Raw genomic sequence first — 16,442 nt, forward strand, 5'->3', positions numbered from 1 at the left:
CTTTTAATGAATATTTTGAATGCAATTTTTCAATGTTGTGACAAATCAAATTCCTGTCCTGTTTTGGATGAAGCAGCCCTTAACTGCGCCATCATGTATCATTTAGTACCATCTGCTGTGATGTAACTAAGTGCTTTACTCAAGTACTGTATTCAAAGTTGCACTATATGAAGTTTTGGTGGAAGAAATATTCCTCAGAGAAGTGTTTATTCAGTTATGGTAATAGGATCAAATAAATATCTTCAGAAAAACAAAACAAACTAACTAGATAAACTACCTTTCTTTGTTTTCATGACTAAATAATCAAAATAAACAAACTGACCTTAAAGGACAACACAATTTCATGCTGTTTTACTTTGTTTATATGTGGCGGACCCTGCCACTTTTCTAGCTTCAAACAGTGTTCTGGGGACCTTTTTTCCCTCTGTGAACAGCTTGTTTATTCAGTTTTTTTTTTTTTTTTAATTACCTCATTAATACTGTAAATATCAAAATTCTGAGTTTGAATTTCTTCTCCAAAACTACACAGTGTCAGTTTAAGTACATTAATTTCCAGAAAATGTTACTTACATTTGCAGTACATTTCATATTACATACTTTTAAAATGTTGCCAAATTAAAGTGGTGTTTCCAGTGATTGCAGCAGGTGGCGGAAGTGTTCCACAAACACCGGAAATAAATCAGCAGAAGAAGAAGAAACACTTGCTGTGTGACGTTGAATATGTGCGTCGGTACAGCCACACGTGTTGTTTCCATGGACGTTTGAGTGCTTTAAGTTGAGAGAGTGTGTGATATTTCTGTGTTAGAGTAAAGTGTGAACCCGCAGCGACAAACATGGGGAAGAAACTCAAAGTTGGAAAGACCAGAAAAGACAAATTCTACCATCTGGCCAAAGAAACAGGTACCGTACCAGCCTTAGAAAAGACAACTGCGAGACTGTTTGCATTGAGGTAGATGTTAGCATTAGCAGGACTGCTAGCTAACTCGCTAACACCAAAAGAAGCGTACTGGATGGGGATTTTATAATGTCAGCTGTCTAATAACATCTTGTCTTTTCAGGTTATCGGTCTCGTTCATCCTTCAAACTCATCCAGCTCAATCGCAAATTTCAGTTTCTACAGAAAGCCAGAGCTGTGGTCGACCTGTGTGCTGCTCCTGGTGGATGGTGAGCTGCCTGTCAACACCCCATCGGATGATGATTACATGTCAAGGGTTGAAAGCATGGGGTGCCCACACTGTAAACCATAGAGGGACACACAGTAACCCTGATTTGTAAACCTGGTATTAGACCAAAATGGCCCTCAGCACCTTTTCTAATCTAAACCCTTGTTTATACACTTGTACCTCATGGGATACTGGAGTATGTATTTGTGACCTCTGCACCTCATGAATAATTTGGTTACATAGCTGCTTCTATATAAACGTTCAGCAGCAGGCTGGATCATCAACTTTCTTTTTTGATGTCTTCTTCTTTCTGCCTGGACTGATAAAAATAAATAAATGTTGGTTTTGCACGACAAACCATTTATCATCTTGGACACACAGCATACGTCACAAAATTACCTTCGAAGATGCAACCTTCTGTCTATTAACTGGTTAAAAAATACAAAACCTTTGTATGCTCTTCCTGGATGATGGATGATTGAAATATGTGTTGTGGAATGAAAACTCATGATTCAAAATCTCCTTTCAGGTTGCAGGTGGCGTCCAAGTTTATGCCTGTATCAAGTCTCATTATTGGTGAGTTTAATGTCATCAGTATGATTATTTGGTAATAAACTAAGTTCAAGTAAGTAAAAAGTTAAGTAAAAAATCTGTGGCCTTGCTTTTAAATTCAGTTGTTTTTGTCTGGTTGGTTGGTTTAAAAAAAAAGCCAAATTTTCAAATGCATCTACTCTTGATGGCTGAAGTACTGTGAGAAAAGTTCTTAAAAGAGTGTTTACTCCTGTCCTTTCAGGTGTTGACCTGGTGCCCATCAAGCCCATCCCCAACGTGGTGACGCTGCAAGAAGACATCACCACTGACAAATGCAAAACGGTGAGGCACCTGCTGGAGAGTTCAGCGCCACGCTGAAGGAAAACATACCTCAGTGTCCTGGCTGCAGAATAACTGATATGATGGTCTCTAAAATGACAGAAAGTAAGACGGAGCTTATCAAGGATTGGTTAAGTGAGATACTTTCTGTCTCATATGCAGGCTTTGCGAAAGGAACTGCAGACTTGGAAGGTCGACGTTGTGTTAAATGACGGAGCCCCAAATGTGGGAGCCAACTGGCAACATGATGCCTTCTCACAAGGTGGGTGCCACTGAAGTAAAAGTTTCTAAACAAAATTTAAAGCACACACATCACTGTGTAGTTTATTAGAGGAACAACCACCTGTCATGATGTCCCACCGTCTCACTTTGTTCCCTGCTTCACCTCCAGCTCATTTGACCCTCATGGCCCTGAAGTTGGCCTGTGACTTTCTGAACAAAGGTGGCACTTTTGTCACCAAGGTCTTCCGCTCCAAAGACTACCAGCCACTGCTCTGGATCTTCCAGCAGTTCTTCAAGAAGGTGCAGGCCACCAAGCCGCAGGCATCCAGGAATGAGTCTGCCGAGATCTTCGTCGTCTGTCAGGGTCAGTGGTAGCAACAGACTGCTGTGTGTGTGTGATGAGAAGAAAAATGTTAAATCTACATACATCTGAACCAGATTTGTTTTTGTTTGTTTTTTTAATTAGGCTTCCTTGCCCCCGACAAAATCGACAATAGGTTCTTTGACCCTAAACATGCGTTCAAAGAGGTGGAGGTGCAGGCGAAAACTGTGAGGGACCTGATGCCTGCCAAGAAAGCAAAGGCACGTACACTGTATGATTTAAATATTAGTTGAGCTGTATGGAGTTAACATTTGACTCCAGATATATTATGCGTCATTGACCGAGCTGCTGCTATCTCGTCACAGGCGGAGGGATACACGGATGGTGACCTGACGCTTTACCACAGCTTTACAGTGACGACCTTTCTGAAAGCCGACAACGCTGTTGACTTCCTGGGCAAAGCCAGCGCGGTGAGATCTCTGTGATATTTAACATGTCTAAGATGGATGCTGGAAGTTCGCACATTTTTTACCATTTCATAAAGTTAGATATAAATTGCAGCTGCAGGAGAAGGATGCTGAGGAATTACAGGGTCACAGTCCACTGTACAGTGTACAAATATCAAGCCGTGGAAAAGCTGTCCTGTATTGCTCTCACTCTCTTTTCTTCATTTAGATCACCTTTGACAACGATGATCTGGAGTCTCACCCGGCCACCAGTGATGAGATTAAGGAGTGCTGTCGTGACATCAAAGTATTGGGCCGCAAAGAGCTCCGGTAAGTGTTTTCTATTGCTCACTGCCAAGGTTTGTACATCAGTAAATAAATGTTAGCACTAGTAATAAATAGTGTACAGTATTAGTGACTCAGGAATGTGTGTTCTTCTTTCCTCCATCACATTTGCAGCCTGCTGCTGAGCTGGAGATCCAAGCTGAGGAAGTATCTTGCCAAAAGATTAAAGACGGAGGCCAAACAGCTTGACAATGACATCAAGTAAGCTCTAAATACATTTATATAAAAAAAAGCAACGGAAATGTTCTTTTTGGTTTTTTAGCCAGGCAGTGGATTTAAGATGTTGTTTTTGTTTTTTAGTTTAAGTTCTGATGAAGAAGCGGGTGATGTAGAGGAAGATCCGGACAAGAAGAAAAAGGTGGAGGCGGTAGAGGAGGACGAGGAGGCAGAGATGGAGAAGAAACTGGCCGAGCTGAAAGCTGAGGAGGTGGCTGAGCTCAAACGGTACGACGCAGGATTACTGTTTTCTTTCTCCTCAGGATTTTATTTGCCACTATTTGTTGCTTTCGTTATAATGCCTACTAAATTCCAAAGATTACAGATTTGCCTATTCCTACTTCATCCTTCAACTTGGAACTGTCCTTTTGACATTTCTTAAGTAACCAAAGTTTGTGTAACTGTTGTGCTCCATCAGGAAGAAGAGGAAGCTGCTGAAGGAAAGGAGGAAGCAGAGAGAGAGGGTGGAGCTGAAGATGGACCTGCCTGGGGTCTCCATTGCAGATACTAATGACTCATCCATGTTCTCCCTCAGCACCATCAATAAGCAAAAGGTGAAAATCGTAGAAACACTTGGGCTGGTTTGATAAAATCCTTATGTAGACGTATCTCTGTTTTTGTGCAGATATCGTCAGCTGAACCTTTTACCAGTCTTGATTTACTGTTCCTCTCTCCATCAGGCGCTGGCTGATATATCCAAGGGTGACATGCAATTAGCGGACGACCTGGTTGAAGGAGACGATGACCTCCACCTGTCTGAGGAAGAGGATGATGAGGCGGATAAAATGTCCCTTGCTTCTGATTTGGATGACGATGACATGGAGGAGGTGGAGCATAGGCAGAAAGAGCTGGAGAAGAAAGCACCAAAGAAGAAGTAAGTGGCTGTCCAGACCAAATACATCCCTGCATTTCATTCCCTCAATAAATTACTGTTCACTTATTCAGGTTTTGATTTGTCTAATTTGTTTTCCAGAGTAAAGTTCGCTGAAGAAGAGGAGGAGGAGGATGAAGGGCAGGGAAGTGGCCTGCTGGTGGAACTAGAGGGGAAGGATGTGAAGAAGGAACGAGAGACGAACCTGTGGTTCAGCAAGGTCTGTCCACTTGTGCTCCCTTTATGTAATATCCACACATTTCATTCACGTCATCACTGATCCTCCCTCATGGGTCGAACCTGCAGATGAGTTGATATCTGTGCAACCTCTGACCTTTAACCCCGCTGTCTTTCGGCTCTGCAGGGCATCTTCTCTGAGATCGACCTGGAAGGAGACGCAGAGTGCGAGCTCCAACAGACAGAGTGGCTTCAGACCAAACAAAAAGGTAAACATTCTTCTGTTTCTCATCCATTTATTCACACAAACTAGATTTCCTTGATTCACCATGATGAACAAGTGTAAAAGATCACTTTTAAAATGGGATAGTAGCTCTCGTGAATCTGACAAGATAATGACAAATGTGGATGTTTTATATGAAAAGGTAAAAAGAGGAAAGCTGAAGAGGAGGCGCAGGAGGAGGAGGAGGAGGAGGAGGAGGAGGAGGAGGAGGAGGAGGAGGCGGCTGCTCCACCAGAGGAAGAAAAGGCGAGACCTTCACAGGAAGCTACAGAGGAGGGCGACAGCGACTCTGACGACAGCAGCGATGATGAGAAGTAAAACCTCATTTACTGTGGCTTTCTTTGCTGTTTTTTGTTCAAAATATTATATAATGCATCCAGTTGTATTCATACTTTTGACAGCTAAACTATAAATAATCAATAATGTGCTGCTTGTTTCAGGGAGATCACCAGGATGAAGCAGGCCAAGGGGATTGGTGGGGTGTCAGGAGCTACCAAAGACGATGAAAACCTCCAAGTTGTTCCTGTAGAAAGCACAAGTGAGTATGAGAAACGGTTATATTTCAGGTGTTTAGCTGGTGATCTCCAACCTGCACAAACTGTTGAAAGCTGCTAAACATAAAACACAAGAGAATGAATGAATTGTATTATGATTATGCAGTGATGTTTTATAACTACTTCTCACTGTAGCAGAGAAGAGTAAACACAAAAATGGATAAATAAAAGTTGTAGCAGCATAGTATTTGGGATGAGTAAAGATTAAAAAAAAAATGCATTGTGGTTGAAAGGTGATCAGAATTTGTCCAGTATAACTTGTGTCTGAGAAACCAGGCATCTCAAATGCATTTGTAATAACTGGAAAATAAACGTATCTAGGCCAGTTTATCAGTGCAAACGAGGTTACATGAGTAACCAAGATGAGAATAAACTGTTGCAGCCAGTTAAAGTGCTTCAGCTTTATGTTTTTGTGTGACTTTGTGAATGTTTGTTGGTTCTGTGCTCCCCAGGTAAGAAAGCCAGGATCCTGGATGCAGAAGGCCTGGCCCTGGGCTGTGAGATCGCCACGTCTAAGAAGAGAGCCAGGGACCTGATGGACGGCTCCTTCCACAGGTGTGTGTTTGTCTGTGTGTCCCAATTTCTAACTTGTTTTAAACTTTCATAAAGCTTAAAGTAATTGGAGTATAAGGTCAGTGATAATCTTTTTTTTTTTTTTTACTGTCAACAAATCGATTGATACATGTGTTTTGTTTTGTTTTTACAGTGTTTTATGTGAATTAGTTTAAGTCGCACTAGATCGCCCTCAGTGTTCTAAATTTTAAAACAACAGATGGTCAAAGACAAAGTTTTTAGTCAATGTGATCTCTGTCAGGTACAGAATTAGTTTTGTAAACTCCACATTATTTAGTAAAAGTACTGGATTTAGTTTTCTATGAAGCAATGTGTATTATGTACCTGTTCAGCAAGTACATTGTACGCCTCTGCAGGTTTGCTAGCTCAGAGGAGGCGTGGGAGGTACCGGAGTGGTTCATGGACGACGAACGGAGGCATAGGAAGAAGCCGGTGCCGGTCACCAAGGAGATGGTGGAGGAGTACAAGCAAAAATGGAAGGAGATCGACGCCCGACCCATTAAACGAGTCGCTGAGGCCAAGGCCAGGAAGAAGAGGAGGGTAAGATCAGGGGAGAGTGCACTGGTGCAACTGTTGATGGAAGAAAGTCGGAGACGCGAGTGAAATCATTAGATCTGTTCGATTTCTGTAGATCTTAATCTGTTAGTTTCTCTGTGACTTCTCCAGATGCTGAAGAAGATGGAGCAGGCTAAGAAGAAAGCAGAAGCTGTTGTCAATACAGTGGACATCTCTGAGAGAGAGAAGATGGCCCAGTTGAAGAAGTATGACATCACACCCCACATCAGATTATGACTCCATGCATCATACTGGCATTTTTTTTACATTTTAAATCATTTCATCTTGTCTTTTTTCCTCTGTCTTGTCAGTATCTACAAGAAAGCAGGCATTGGGAAGGAGAAGAGAGAAGTAACATACGTTGTGAGCAAAAAGGGAGCCGGCAAGAAGGTGAGACGTCCCGCCGGCGTCAAGGGAACCTTCAAAGTGGTGGACGGTCGCATGAAGAAAGACATGCGGGGAATGCAGAGGAAAGAACAACGCACTAAAGGAAAAGGTGGCAAAGGAAAGGGAGGAAAGTCGAGGGGTGGCAAAGGAGGGATGAAGAGTGGTAAAGGACGGAAATGAAGACAAATTTGAACCAGCCCCGCCTTTCTAACATTGCCTGGTCTCTTTTTCCAGTTAAGGAGCTTTGTGAGCTCAGTTTCCTGCCACAATTTGGGCTCCTTAATCATGTACAGAGGCCGGAATGAACTTTCACATGGATGCCCTCTGTTTTTGCAACCTTTGCTGAGGTTCCTTCAGCTCCTGGACACTTGAGATATATGGGGTATATAAATGCTGGTGTTCAGTGCACGTCTTTCTGAAGATGTAGATTATTTGCCTTGAGAATCGATTAAAAGGAGCAACCTCACTGAACTGTGAATCGCAGTAAATCAAGTTAAACATAATAACAAAAAATGTGTTCTTCGGGTTGTTGGTTTTAATATTGTAAATATTATATACACATCTTTTCAATAAATGTTTTGTTTAAAGGAGTTGTTGAATTATCAATTCTGTGTTTAGTTTTTCTGATGCTTAATTTCCTGACAGATGATTTTGACTTAGTAGCTGGTCAGTATGAGTCAAAGGACATCACTGAACTACGTATGAACCGTGTTCAGTGTCCAGATGCAGATTGTCCTTTCACCTCGTCAGGTTGCAGAATAATTTGTATCACGAATTCAATTGGATCAGGTCTAAAAACTATTTCAATTTTGTAAACTCGTACCAGTATGAGGGCCATGGTTGTTTCATGATAATCTTGGAATACAAAAATGGGATTGTGTCTTTGTTTAATTCATTAGAAGAGAAAAATCTTCATTATTGATAGTGTTTACTTGGTTTATATTTGCAGGACTCTTCTAAGCAGCCACCTTTCTGGTTTCAAACAGCATTCTGGGGACCATATTCCCCTGTGAGGATGACGTGTTTATTCAGTCAAGGAAATATTTAAAATAAATATAAATGAGTTTGTATTTTTACCTTATTAATATTGTAAGTATTACCTTTCTGAGTAGAGCCCAAGTAATATAGCAATTGTCAGATATTGTAGGCTGATATTAGCCTATCACAGATATATCAGTGTTACTGTGTTTGTTGTCTGATATGCGCTGATAGGTATTCTTTTTTGAAAACAAAACAAAAAACAATTGTTTGTAGTTTAACTGTAAAAAAGCATGCCTCTGTGCTACGTTTGACAACCACGTTTGAGAGATAATTGCAAAATTAATTGCATAAATAATTGCATTATTCTGAGATTGAATTTCCATTCCAAAACTACTTAATGCACCTTTAAAAATTTAACATAGCCCACAAAACACATGATTGTAAAAATTAGATTGGCCTTATTCAACATTAAAATGTTAGTTACACTGTAACAAATCAGCTGAAATAATATAATAAAAACACTGACAGAAGTGATTCTTCTTTGCCATCTAAATACTTACTTCATTACGTTGGTACTACGGAAGCCCTAAAGGGCCATGCATTCATACGTTTTATTTCCTCCGTTTTCCCGCGATAACGAGTTAATTTCATTTGTTTTCTCGAGATCTCGAGTTATTATCTCGAAATAACAACTGCCGTTTTCCTGAGATAACGGGATAATTTTCTTGAGATCTCGAGATAATGACTGCGCCGCCGATATAGCTGAGGCCTTGCTAACTGTCTTTTTAGATTACGCACACTAATATGTATATTATTTGTAATAGCAAGGCGTAATGCTATTTCAGCCTGTGTCAGGCCTTGATTGAAAAGATATGCGACGCAGTGATCGATACGCTCCTGCTCCTCCGACATTGCTACACTGAATGATGTTTCCTGCAATGATTTAATATACTACACTATCGTTTTCTTTTCTCAAGATCTCAAATTAATTATATCGTTATCTCGAGATCTCGAGAAAAGTATCCTGTTATCTCGGGAAAATGGCAGTTGTTATTTCGAGATAATAACTCGGGATCTCGAGAAAACAAATGAAATTAACTCGTTATTAAGGGAAAACGGAGGAAATAATGCGTATGAATGCATGGCCCTTTAGGGCTTCCGTACAAATTCACTTTAAATACTTTTTAATTATTAGATTTTGTACCTCTGTGCTTTAACTCATTTTGAATGCTGGGACTTGCTTGTCACTATTTTACTTTTATATTTATTATTTATTTGATCAATTTACGACAATAATTGTACTCCTTTGCACTTGTAGTAAGATAGTTGTTCTTCCACAATAAATCCTTCTTAGTGTAGGTAAAAGTTCAATCTAAACTGAATTTGCAGCGTTGAGTACTTTCTCTAAATAACGACATTTCCCGTGAGCCTTTGCGACGTAAAATGGTTGCGTCAGAGTTGTATCGGAAGCGGCTCGCTTTTATGCTAACTTGATGTACTGCAGAACTATTCCGTGTATTTTGAGTATAGAGTTTGTTTTATTCGTCGTATTTGTTGTAGCATTAACGTACTGAGATATCTACAGGACCCGCTCTGGGTCAGCGTGCCTGAGAAGTTACCATTAGCTGTTTATTTAACATTATTTAGCTAACTTGGTCAACTTCGCTAAAACTACCGTTTGCCACCTGAACCTGCTTTCGCTTTCCTGTTAGGAATCTACCACTCGTGCTAGCTACAGCTAGCTTGAACACTGGACGGTGAAGTACCCTCCTCTCTGTGTCAGGATGCTCCTCATTGTCTTGGTATGCAGTCTGTCAGTGGCAGCCATGGGGCAGCAGGTAGAAGACGACTGGATAGACCCTTATGATATGCTCAACTATGACCAAAGCACCAAAACGATGAGGAAGCCTGCAGAGGTTAGGTGATGTTCAATGCCTTTTTTGTTGTTGTTGCTTTTGCTAACATTGCTATCGCCTTGACTTCCCTGAAGCCATGTTGTTGTTTCTGTTTCTGTTGTGACAGTTAATATTTGTTTGTGGTTTCCTTGCAGCCAACAAACTATAACAATGTGCCAACCAAAAGAAGAGAGTATATTCAGGACCCCAGCCAGCAGACACTGTGTGACCAGAAAGTGGTGTCTCTACTGAAGCAGGTCAGCAGTCAAAGGGTTTATGAACCCTTTATTTTAACTCTTTCTGTGGAGAGCAATCACAGGAATGCAGTGTATGTGGAGCTATACCACAGTATTTTTTGGGAGAGCTGTCGCACTGAATTGACTGTCCTGTCTTTAACAACTGTTGTTGTATTGACAGTTTTTTCTGTTAGTCATTTTGCTGCAGACATTTACGACTCTATTTAGGAAATTTTTCTGTTCAAACATCAGAGAAGCATAGCATCAAATAAGAACAGTGGGCTACACTCGAAAAGACTAAGGGAAAAAAATGCAGAACCTTTAGTAAACATAAAATACATTAGAACTGTTTAAAAATTCAACATCGATGATGCCATAAACAAAATGCTACCGGTCACTACATGCTCACATCTCCATCCCAATCTCGTTTGGTCTGGAGCCTAACTTGATCAGAAACTGTAAGACACCTCAAAATAAGTAAATGCAATGAGAAAACCTGCCTCCATAGAACAGTATTAAAGTATTGTGCTTTTCTTTCATTCAGATTGAAGAACAAGAGAAGAAAATCAAGCTCGCTTCACAGCAGCCTACATGCACTCCAGTGTTCAGGCGATTTCTGAGCAGACTCCTGAAGGAAATACAAAGAGTTGGTGTGGTATGTGGTCATTTCACATGTGTTATGTGGCTTTGAATATGTCAAGTTTTCAAGCTCTATTTAAACTTATTCAAACAGAATTCTGGTTCAGTATCAAGCCAGTTCTCAGGTGCACTTAGCACAGTACAGTAGAAAACAGGGTATTACCATTAAAACACGCCCCTTTTTCTCCCCAGCCCACCGACTCCACAGACGTCCTCTATGATGCCAAAATCAAGGTGTCCAGACAATCCATGACTGAGATTGAGATGATTCTGGAGGGTGAAGACAGCTGTAGAACAGGAGCTGTGGACAATGCCATCAGTCAGATACTGGTGGATCTCAGACCACATGATTATGAGGCATGGAAGTGGCGTTTTGAAGACACCTTTGGCGTGGAGCTTGACGTCGTGTTGAAAGTAAGCTGAAATTAGTTATGTGCCTAAAATTACTTAAAGATTCAGCTGAAAACTAGCTTGTTGGGGCATCAACAAAAAATGTCTACAAGACTAACTGGCTATCAACTTCTAACCAAGTTTTTAAAAAAAAATGCATTTGGTGTTTATTTTGTGTTACAGTCCGTTTTCCATCTCAAGCAACCAGTCAAGTTGTACTGTGTTCGCTCTGTTTGTGTTCCAGGTTGGGCTGTGTGTTCTGATCATCGTGGCCATCATATGCACTGAGCTGTGGTCAAAGGCGTCCTGGTTCTTGCAGTTTGGTAGACTGTTTGGTGCGTGCTTCTTCGTCAGTATTATCTGGAACTGGTTCTACCTGTACAAGGTAAAGAAAAGTAGAGTCGTTGCTCATGTTTTGCAGTTCAATTTTTTTGTCTTAGATACATTTGTAATACTATAATTTTTTTCTTTTTCAGACTGCCTTTGCTGATCACCAAAACAAAATGGCGAAGATGGATGGCATTGGTGAAAAATGCAGTGGATTGAAACAATTTGATTGGACTGATAGCTTGAAGGGTGAGCCAGTTTGAATGTATAAAACATATCATCAAATTCGTACACTTGGCATGAACAGGAAAATTGGCTCTAGAGACCAAAACAGTTTTTGTACCAAGCTGTAAACATGATTATTTCTGTTGTAGTGTTTAGCATTTTGATATAGGGGTCTGTGAGGATTGACCTGCTTTGGAGCCAGCCTCAAGTGGCCATTCGAGAAACTAACATTTTTGGTACTTCGGCATTGGCTTCATTTTTAAGCCCTGCATGACGTTGATGGTATATTAAAACGTATCTGCGTAGATAAGGCTTTTCCACTGATAACAGCTGCCTGCTGCTGTAACTTGTTATAAAAGCTCTGTTCAAGGGGGAGGTGAAGATTCAGGTGATAATTCTCTGTAGATTTGTCACTGCAAGCGACCCCTTTCATCCTCCACCTTATTATAAAAATATTGATCATAGCAACCTTAGGGTATTTCCAGACTTGGTTCAGCCCTCCAGACAAACTCAGAGCAATTAGACTCCACAACAATGATGTAAAGAATATTATGATGATGAAAATGCTGTGTTTGTTGTTAAGCTCATTATATAATACAACTACATTATTGGTACTAACACCACGTTGAAGTTTAATGGACTGAAACAATGAAAAAATGTTTCAAATAAATTAGTTTGTCTTCTTGAAGATTTTCTTTGAGAGGATGCACTCTCTGCTACATACAGTGATACCAGGGCTTTGAAGAAAGTTTTTATATGAACTCGATTCAGTTGCTTTTTTGGCTACATCTACAGTGTTTGTTTCTTTTCTCGCAGAGTTTTTTAGAAGCACCGTTAGTCTTCAAGATGATCCTTGTAAGAAATACTATGAAGCCATCTTTGTCAACCCGATCCTGTTGGTACCTCCAACCAAGGTAGGTTACTACTAGGACTGCGACTATGACTACGACTGTACTGCTTTGTTTTTTTGTGTTGAGCGTATATAGAATGAAGCATTTCACTCTATCATGTTAATTTTGTCCTGTTCATCAACACTCTTCCTGTGTTGAAAGTGGTATTAGTTTTGAATGTCTATGGGATTGGACTTGGCACAAACAAAGTTACATTTTAATCGACCTTCTCTGTTTAGGCTCTCTCGGTTACCATCGTAACCTTCCTCACAGAGCCGCTGAAGCACATCGGCGAGGGAATCAGTGATTTTCTTCGAGCCCTCCTCAAAGATCTACCAGTTACCTGGCAGATCCCAGTTTTCCTCACAATAATGCTCATGCTTGTGGTAAGGAGCCTTGATAAAAATTCCATACATGCAAATAAATAAAATCAGACAGTTTCTCTATACTGATATATTTATTTGACTCCTCTACAGGTAACCATGTACGGAGGTGTGCATGCAGTCTTCCAACATGGCATCATGGCTCCTTTCCGCCGCCCTCAAAGGGATCCACCTCCTCCACCGCTGCAGCAACCAAACCTTCAGGCGATCGAGGACTTTAACCACCTGGCAGCAGGGGACGCACCGCAGCAGTCGCCGAGGCCCAGAGTCATTGCTGACCGATTATACAGGAACCGGGTTCGTCAGAGGCGGCCCAACAAACCCAGGGAGCAGCAAGCCAAGGTGGTTGTAGAGACACTGCACACTGCGGAGGCTCCTTACAGCGCGGATGAGACGGATGCTCAGCAGTGTGAGGCAGAGCAGAATCTCTCAGCTGAGTCAGCAGAAGAAAGTGCTAGCAGTGTTGATGCTAACACAGCCCAGTCACAAACTAAACCCACTGAATCAGATTCATCTCCATCAGAGACTAAACCTCCAAAAGAAAAGGAAAACCTTTCTAAAGATGAACTCAGCAGAGACTGTGCAGAATCCAAATCTCAGCCAGCAGAAAGGCAGCCTTCACAAACAGACGTTCAGGTGAGTTCTTTTTAAAAAACATGAACACTAAAACGACTTAGAAATACTTAAAATAGTGCTTCTTAACTGTGATTAACCCTTTAAAGTACCCTGTTTATGTTTTAATGCTTCAGCTTGCCACAAGCAATAATGGGATGATGGATATTCACATAAATTGGTAAATAAGTATTAAATAATTAGTTTGATTTGTCCAGTGTTTTTACTTGCTTTTGAGTGTGTAAAGCCACTTACCTGTGGATACATTTTGAAGCTGTATGTATGTCATGTATGCATGCGTATATATCTCAATGATGAGAAAAAGTGTGAGTGTTAGCCCTATATGTGAATAACACTAATTAACTAAAGTGCAGTGAATTTCAAGGTTAATGATGAAATTGATCTTTGATTTGAAATACATTTTAGCAACCATATTTATCTTCTCTCTAACCACAAATAATTGTCTTTTTTCCAGTGGTGTGTGGTCATGGTTATTAATGTGACATTTGTGAACAACTGATACTTAGATTTCCCTCAAAATCAAGTTGTGTCACAACAATAAGGAAGTTTAATTCCACAGCATATGAGTGGATTTAGGTCATGTATTTTTATTGCCATTTGAAGGTTTGTAGCAGCTCTCTCTTTTTATAATGTAATGCGTCAGGGATTTAATATCACAGTTTTGGGATATAACGCCAACATTATCTTAATTCCTAAATCCATTTTGTTATGTCAGTTATTCAGGTGACATGTAGTTGGTAATGTTTTATTAGTGGAAATATCCCTAAATCTAAATATGTTATACTTTGGGTTATGAATGTATTATTTGCTTATAGTATTGGCATGTAAATGTTGTTGTTTGTGTTATATGTTTCTGATGTACAACTCCTCACTGCAGGACCTGCCAGCCTCAGCAGAAGATGAGAAAGAAGTGGAAACTATCGGAGTTCCCGTTCAGGAATCATCTGCAGTGTCGGTGGAGTAGACAACTTCTACATCTGTCAAAGCAGGAAGAAAAGCCTCATCTGTGTTAGGGTTAGGCTTTTTCTTGGACTATGGAGACAATGATGCTAAAGACAGTTAATGTCCAAGTAGTTAAAAGTGTTTCCAACTATCTTACTGCTGCACGGTCAAAAGATACTGTTTTGTTTTCATGCTGATTTCAGCTCAGTCAGCTGCACAGCGGCCAGACTGAAACAGGTGTCAGTGAAACTTGAAACATATATGTCAAAAACAGTATTGTTTACCTGATCTGGTGTGTCCTAATCATGGACTTATAAACTAGGTTTGCCTAGTTTTAATCTAATAATACTGAGTGACTGTTTTATCATAATGGGCTAATAATGACTTGTTTCAATTTTAAATGAAATACATTTGGATTTTGTAATTTATAAGGGATAAAAAACATTTTCTTTATTCTGTTTTTTCACAATAAATATTTTTGTAGCTATTAGTGGTTTGTATGTAGAGGCCTGGATGTATTGACACTAAAGTCAGTATTCCTGAACGGCAGCGTCACTTCTTTTCTTCGTTTTTTGGAAGGAGAAAACCTCTTGTACAAAGTTTGACATGATTGCTGACAGCATTGTTTTGGCACAGTGGAAAGAGAGAGTAATAAGTGAATTTCATAAAATTCATAAACCAATCTTTACATTACAAAATCATTCATTTGAAGTCTTGAATCAATAAAAAAGTGAAGTAAGAATATTCTATCACAGAAGTGCAGACACATATGAAGGTAATGGACTTTCATTGGAGTTTTTCTTCATCCGGTGGCCAGAAACATGAATATAATGTTGCTTCATGCCTGCTGGATGTGTAAATAGGAAACTGTTTGCTAAAAGTGTTTGCTATATCAACTGTATAAGGTGGTCATAAGCAACCTCTTCAACCAAAGTACCTCTTAGTCCCAGGGACTACTTTTCAGGGCTCCTTGAGTCCATTTTACTTTATTTTTTTTTGCACTCATCTGTACAACAACATTGACTTTTGATGTTAGTCCACCTACTGAGTACTATCTCCTGTAACACAATGATGATGCGTTGAAGCACAGTGAAGATTTGCAGGTTTGCAGCTGCAGATTCTTAAAAATGGCTAAAATGAAATTTTTTGAGTACTCAACCAAATCGAAAGGGGGCTGGGGTAAAATAATGTCCCCTGAATGTAATCTAGACTCTGGTCTCAGCAAAGTTCCTGCATTGGAAACACGGCTTTACAGTGTATCCATGTTGTGTATTCTTGTGTAAATCTTATTTTCACTGCCTCCAAATGGCAAAATATGTGTTTATTACAGTTTTAATGCAAAAGTTTTTACAGGTTTGCTGGAAATGAAACATTAAGTGACCTCTGGGAGCAAATTTTGTTTCGTCACAGTAATTCTGTGTAATTCTTAACGGGAAATAAAATGTTGTTATAATGAATTTGTTGTTCCCTGACCAGCATGAAGCTTCTCAGCAACTTTGCTCTGAGTGCCCTGCTTTCTCTGAACACCAGGAGGAAGACAGACAACATTATTTAAAAGAAGCATTGATGTCTAATGAGACTGCGTGTTTTAACAGCCACAACCTGAAGAATATCCATGTATCGTACTCCAGAATTATAACTGTATGAAGTGTACCACCAAGACTCTCAGTGACAACTTTCAATGTTTTGGCATTACATTTCACAGCCACGTGCATGCACACTAAGGCAAAACGTATTTATATAACCAACAGAGTCTAAGTGTTGTGACCAGGATGAAACTGTTTGAGAAAAGGATAAGGAGATTGAATAAAAGCCATAACCTGTATTATTAATGACAGAAGTGAATGATTGTAGGTTTGAGGTTGCTCGCTCTAAAACAATCTCTTGTTTTTTGTTGAATCTTTTTTTTTTATCCCT

The 16,442-nt window shown here is 40.0% G+C and overlaps 2 protein-coding genes across 2 annotated transcripts; both read left to right on the plus strand.

The window, feature by feature from the left end:
• Nucleotides 1–721: 721 nt before the first annotated feature.
• On the plus strand, nucleotides 722–7,574 carry ftsj3 (FtsJ RNA 2'-O-methyltransferase 3). The gene is made up of 21 exons (XM_084355210.1): nucleotides 722–900; nucleotides 1,059–1,164; nucleotides 1,693–1,739; nucleotides 1,957–2,036; nucleotides 2,196–2,295; nucleotides 2,425–2,619; nucleotides 2,722–2,837; nucleotides 2,943–3,047; nucleotides 3,253–3,353; nucleotides 3,483–3,569; nucleotides 3,669–3,812; nucleotides 4,003–4,138; nucleotides 4,265–4,458; nucleotides 4,558–4,675; nucleotides 4,820–4,901; nucleotides 5,058–5,229; nucleotides 5,356–5,453; nucleotides 5,922–6,024; nucleotides 6,399–6,582; nucleotides 6,709–6,803; nucleotides 6,909–7,574. The coding sequence occupies exons 1-21, from the start codon at nucleotides 834–836 to the stop codon at nucleotides 7,162–7,164; spliced, it is 2,586 nt and encodes an 861-aa protein (XP_084211336.1). The 5' UTR covers nucleotides 722–833; the 3' UTR covers nucleotides 7,165–7,574.
• A 1,854-nt stretch (nucleotides 7,575–9,428) lies between these two features.
• On the plus strand, nucleotides 9,429–16,350 carry clcc1 (chloride channel CLIC-like 1). Its single transcript, XM_084354036.1, has 10 exons — nucleotides 9,429–9,881; nucleotides 10,016–10,117; nucleotides 10,641–10,751; nucleotides 10,928–11,149; nucleotides 11,370–11,510; nucleotides 11,602–11,701; nucleotides 12,494–12,591; nucleotides 12,807–12,953; nucleotides 13,044–13,586; nucleotides 14,461–16,350. The coding sequence occupies exons 1-10, from the start codon at nucleotides 9,750–9,752 to the stop codon at nucleotides 14,545–14,547; spliced, it is 1,683 nt and encodes a 560-aa protein (XP_084210162.1). The 5' UTR covers nucleotides 9,429–9,749; the 3' UTR covers nucleotides 14,548–16,350.
• Nucleotides 16,351–16,442: the final 92 nt, after the last annotated feature.

This window comes from Pagrus pagrus, assembly GCF_965226575.1.
Source record: "Pagrus pagrus genome assembly, chromosome: 6".
Lineage (NCBI taxonomy): Eukaryota > Metazoa > Chordata > Actinopteri > Spariformes > Sparidae > Pagrus > Pagrus pagrus.

Bases quoted from the DNA above. Each gene is read 5' to 3' on its own strand.
- ftsj3 (XM_084355210.1), top strand. From the start codon at position 834: ATGGGGAAGAAACTCAAAGTTGGAAAGACCAGAAAAGACAAATTCTAC. The intron at 4,676-4,819 runs GTCTGTCCACTT...TCGGCTCTGCAG, and splicing joins CGAACCTGTGGTTCAGCAAG to GGCATCTTCTCTGAGATCGA. The intron at 5,230-5,355 runs GTAAAACCTCAT...TGCTTGTTTCAG, and splicing joins GACAGCAGCGATGATGAGAA to GGAGATCACCAGGATGAAGC.
- clcc1 (XM_084354036.1), top strand. From the start codon at position 9,750: ATGCTCCTCATTGTCTTGGTATGCAGTCTGTCAGTGGCAGCCATGGGG. The intron at 11,702-12,493 runs GTGAGCCAGTTT...CTTTTCTCGCAG, and splicing joins TTGGACTGATAGCTTGAAGG to AGTTTTTTAGAAGCACCGTT. The intron at 12,954-13,043 runs GTAAGGAGCCTT...ACTCCTCTACAG, and splicing joins CAATAATGCTCATGCTTGTG to GTAACCATGTACGGAGGTGT.